This window comes from Montipora capricornis, chromosome 3 (genome assembly GCF_036669925.1).
Source record: "Montipora capricornis isolate CH-2021 chromosome 3, ASM3666992v2, whole genome shotgun sequence".
NCBI classification, from domain to species: Eukaryota; Metazoa; Cnidaria; class Anthozoa; order Scleractinia; family Acroporidae; genus Montipora; species Montipora capricornis.
Window position 1 is genome coordinate 47578189 of NC_090885.1, and position 5000 is coordinate 47583188.

Consider the following 5000-nt stretch of genomic DNA (forward strand, 5'->3'; position numbering starts at 1 on the left):
TCAGTCCTAGAACTAATGCAGGACTCATTCCAATACAAGTGCCTTGAGAGAATTATGGGTATCTACTGGCAGTATACAAATGTATGATGTCCATCGATGACTTGAACAAGCTATGCAGGGAAGGATAAGTACAGTATAGCAGTGAAGAGAAGATGCTGGAACTGGCTTGGACATGTGCATGACTGATGCAAATGCAGACAAGACATCATTGTGTCACAGCACTGTCATGGACCCCTGACAGAAGGTGAAATGTTGGAAGGCCTGGAACAACTTGGTGTGGGACAGTAGAAAAGGAGAGAGCAGAGAAAGGATGAGGTTGCTACAACAAGTGAGAGCTTGTGTAAGAGATACATGTAGGGCAAGTGGTGGACAAAACACTGACCCCCAGTCCATGGACTACCCAAATGGACTACTCTAAAAATACTATTTCGAATGAGTACTGTTGATCTATGTAAGCAGCATCTCAAATAGTGCTTACTTGAGCCTCAACACCCATTTTAAACAGCATTGTTCAACAGTATTCAAGTCTAAGCACCCATTTTAAAAAGGTTACCTTTCGATTATTGTAATGTGATGGCTGATTACTTCAAGTACTGTACGGTAAGTGAAGTGAAACCATGGCCATATGGAAGAAAATTATCAAGGTACATGTACAGTGTATGTGCAATATAAGTACATGTATTATAATCAATTCAGTTCTTTCAATAGCACTCATTCAAAATGGTATTTTTAAGATTTAGTCCATTTTAGGATAGTCCATTTGGGTAGTCCATGGACTAGGGGTCAGTGTTTTGTCCACCACCTGTAGGGCAGGTTGGTGGAGAAGTGAGGGAACCTTATGCACGACAGGGAACGAAGAGATGAGCTGAGCTGCTAACGTAGACAGGACAATATTATTGTCCCATGAACCTTGTTTAATTAAAGTGCTACATGTACATGTACACTGTACCATGATTTAAAAATCCCTTCCTTTTATTCTTCAGATTTGGAAAGTGGGTTTGCTTAACACCTGACTGCTAAAATTCTGAGCTTGGATCTTTATCCAAAGGCTGATTACTTTGAGTGCAAGTTTAGCATTGCACTGTCCACCGTTACTCATGTTCAAAACTGATTGGACATCAGAGGGTTGAAACTGGGGAAAAGTGGTGTCATTTACTCACTAAAATGCTTAAAATTTCATCATGTATATGCAGCTTATTATATATGCAAAACACATGTTTAACCGTATGAAAGCCTTAATTTCCAGTGCTGCATATTAATAGTATTAATTCAGCCACATACACATGCATTGCACTCTTAAACTAGTGAGTCTTTGACGTCATTTTCTCCTTGATCCTGCTCTCTCCAAGATTTAAGGTTAGTAATGGAAGATCATTAACCCATTGACTCCCAGGGGTTCCCCATTGAGTAAAATCGTGAAGTATGGCCGGTTTTAACCGGTTTGGACGTCAAAAGGTTAAGTTAACATACCGTAGTTTTGCAACCCAAAGAAAAAGAATTGATTTTTTGGTCATCATAGCACTTCAATGGCTTTGCTCCAACGAGTCTCCTTTTGCCCAAAGGTACAACATCCAAACTAGTAATCAGTAGGTCACAGTTTCGATTCCCGCAAAGGAGCACTCATTTTTTTTCCCCTAGCAATTGGTTATTATCAATACGCTATGCCTAAATTTAATGACAAACTGCCTTCTGTAAAACGTGCCTTTTTGCATGATGCCAAACTGGAAATGCCCCAGCTGAAAATGCATTTGCTGCCCTGATTCTGATTGGCTGCAGAGATGTCAAACAACTTCACTCAGGCCAATGAGATCCTGAGGATACCATTTCAATGCCAGAGTTGGTGCAAATTTTTGTGGATGAGGTTTTTGCTCTTTTTTTTTTCCCAATTTTTGCTCTTGTTCAGCTGATCATATTGTAGCAACAACTTTCCATACATGTACCATAATTTATGCTACATCTTTATTAAAAAACTTTTCTTATCAAATGAATTTCTCCAATTATTTGCCTTGATTGTATTGTGTATTGATAATAATGTCTGCTTGGGTGCAAATAATGCTAGGAGGGACACAAATAAACTACATGTATTTCATGCCCTCCAAAGTTATGAGATTGTCCTATTAATTTTATTTAATGGAATTAACATTTCACAATCTCCTTCCTCATAATAATGGGGAGAATGCACTGTTCAAACAATTTCAGTCCTAGTAATGTCCCAAACTATTGCTATTACGGTATGCTGTTATTACTGTCACAAAAACCTAGTTCTAGAGCACCCAAACTACAGAAGGTCACAGGTCTGACTCCTTCCTGATTTTTTGTCAAGCATACCGAATAAACATTGATAAAAAGATACATTAATTTTCTTGATATCTGATTGGCTTCTGACACAAGTGTCCACAACCATTTTGAAATTTGAATAAAATCTACATGTACATGTAAGTAGAGATTTTATACAAATCATTAAGATTTCAAATCAATGAAATAACTATAGTAATGTTACAAAAAAAGCCAATGTGGTTAGCCAAAACTGAATATATAGCGCACAAAAACTATGAAACTTTATAGGGAATGGTCAATAGACCTTTGCATGGTTTCTGATGCCATGTTGGTTGGGGGCAAACACAGCTTAAATTACAGTAATCTATGAGAATGTATGCTTTTGCAATGATCACAGATGTGCTGAAAACAGGAAGATTAGTTTTTGTAAGGTCTATAAGCCTTAATGTCTCTGGTAAGCTTCACCTTACAACAACGATATTAACTTAATCAAGTCTTAATAGACAAGTTCATGTCCTTGAGTGTATCATGGGTAGTCAGGGAAAGATGGAGAGAAATTCAAAGGTTTGACTGGAAGTTCAAAATGACGAAAAGTATTCATGGTATGCAATTTTGGGTTTTTTTATTTTCTAGAACAGAAGATATGCTCAAAGGTGCAGCAGAATAAAGTTGGAGTTTCTGCCATACATTTACTGTAATTCCAAAGGTACAAAATTACAGAAAATGTATGGAAACAGAAAAACAACACTTAAAAATTCTAAAGAATAGATACCAAATCCAGTTAACCTCAGTTGTGAACTTGAACTTATTTGTTTGGTTTATGAAGGCAAAAGTCTACAAAAATAGAGTCATGGCCAGTTTATTTTACTTTGAATTTCCATACAAACCTTTGACTTTCTGGCCATGTTGCCCTGATTACCCATGATGCACTGAAGAGCTCGTCTATATATGGGTAGGTATGGTGATGTCTTTCAACTTACCTAAAACGGGACAAACTGACAGGCCACAACCATCCTATTAAAGTACAAAAAGTGAAAAATTCAAAAGAAAAAATATTAAAAACAAATACTTTTAATAAAATAAAGTTCAACTCTCTGAGATAGATGAATTGCATAAGCTATTAAAGTTCATATCAAGCTCTGTATCGCAATTTAAGAAGTAAGATTGAACTTGAAAGCACTTACTCTTGCATGCAGGATGCCGAAACAAAATCATCTTCAGGGTCCACGAAAGTCTGAATTCGGTCAAATAATTATTTTTTGCAAAACATTAAAACAGTAGACAAAAGCACACTTACTGCAGATCTAATTGGTAAGTAAGAGTGCTTTGTAAATGATGTACTTAGCAGGCCGCTGACCAAACTCCCGTGGTCCCACGCACGCCAGTCCCAGGCCTCACTCATTCAAATCAAGTCAAAGAGAAACTCATATTATAACTCATATAATACGAGCTGTAAGAACTGCATGCTAGCGTGCAAATAGAGCACTCTATTTTCATACCATATATGGTATATTCCATGGACTAAGCCTCATTCACATTCACTTGTACGCATTCACCTTCACTTGTACGCATTCGCCTTCACTTGAACGCACTAACCTTCACCTGTACGCACTCACCTTTTCTTGTACGCACTCACCTTCACTTGTATACTCTCACCTTCACTTGTAGACTCTCACCTTCACTTGTATACTCTCACCTTTAATTGTATACACTCACCTTCACTTGTACGCACCCATCCTCACTTGTATGTACTCACCTTCACTTGCACGCACTCAACGTCACTTGCGCGCACTCACTTCCACTTGTACGCTCTCACCTTCACTTGTATGCACTGACATTCATTTGTGCTCACTCACCTTCACCTGTATGCACTGACATTCCCTTAAATCCACTCACCTTCACTTGAAAGCGCTCACCCTCAATTGTATCCACTCTGCTTCATTGGTATGCACACACCTTTACTTGCACGCTCTTATTTCGAGTCATCTCCACTGTTTGGTTCAGATAGTTAGGAAAAAATGTTTGAGCTCATTTTCGGTATTCCAAAGGAGCATTTCTTCTTCCTACAGCAAACAGGTAGTTATATAGTCTCCTTCGCAGCCGTTTTTTGCGTGACATCCCAAAAAACGAACAAATGCATTTTACTACAGCACGGCGTTTTCCGTCTACAGACCCGTATAGAATGAATGAATTAATTAATTAATGAAAACTTTATTTAAGTGTCTATGTCTTTAGCTATAAGCTAATGGAGGACACTGTACAATAATACGTTGAATAATAATAATAATAATAATGATAATAATAATGAGTGTAGATTATATAATTAACAACATCTCATATCCAACAAGCGCGAGTGGAATAATTGTTTTATTAAAAACGCCCCCAAAATATAGAAAACTAGACTACAATAAAAATAAAAAGGCCCAAAAGGCCAATTGCATTATCCAATGATCCAGTTTTTAATAATTATTATTATTATATGGCTTGTGTTTGTAGCCGATATAACGCGCGCTCTGATTGGCTAATTGTGACTGAAGGCCGATTACGGGCTTGCAAAAACAAAGCAAAAGGTAATTAAAAAGCCATATAATAAGCCATATTATTATATGACTAGCTCCGTGAGCGGGCAAGATGAACCAAATCGCGCGCTCTGATTGGCTACCCGAGCGGGCAAGATGGAGCGATACTGCCCGCTCGGGATTTCTCGCTTGGTCCCGCAAGAT

The 5000-nt window shown here is 37.9% G+C and overlaps 1 protein-coding gene across 1 annotated transcript in view; it reads right to left on the bottom strand.

Annotated features, from left to right (window-relative positions):
• The window catches only part of LOC138043293 (mitochondrial proton/calcium exchanger protein-like), a 28438-nt gene extending 24843 nt beyond the window's left edge, over positions 1–3595 (bottom strand). Inside the window, exons 1-2 of the mRNA XM_068889491.1 lie at positions 3462–3595; positions 3258–3291 (exon numbers count right to left, since the gene is read on the bottom strand). Coding sequence (XP_068745592.1) covers positions 3258–3291; positions 3462–3492 — 65 coding nt within the window. The 5' untranslated portion in view covers positions 3493–3595. The remainder of the gene's footprint in view (positions 1–3257; positions 3292–3461) is intronic.
• Positions 3596–5000: the final 1405 nt, after the last annotated feature.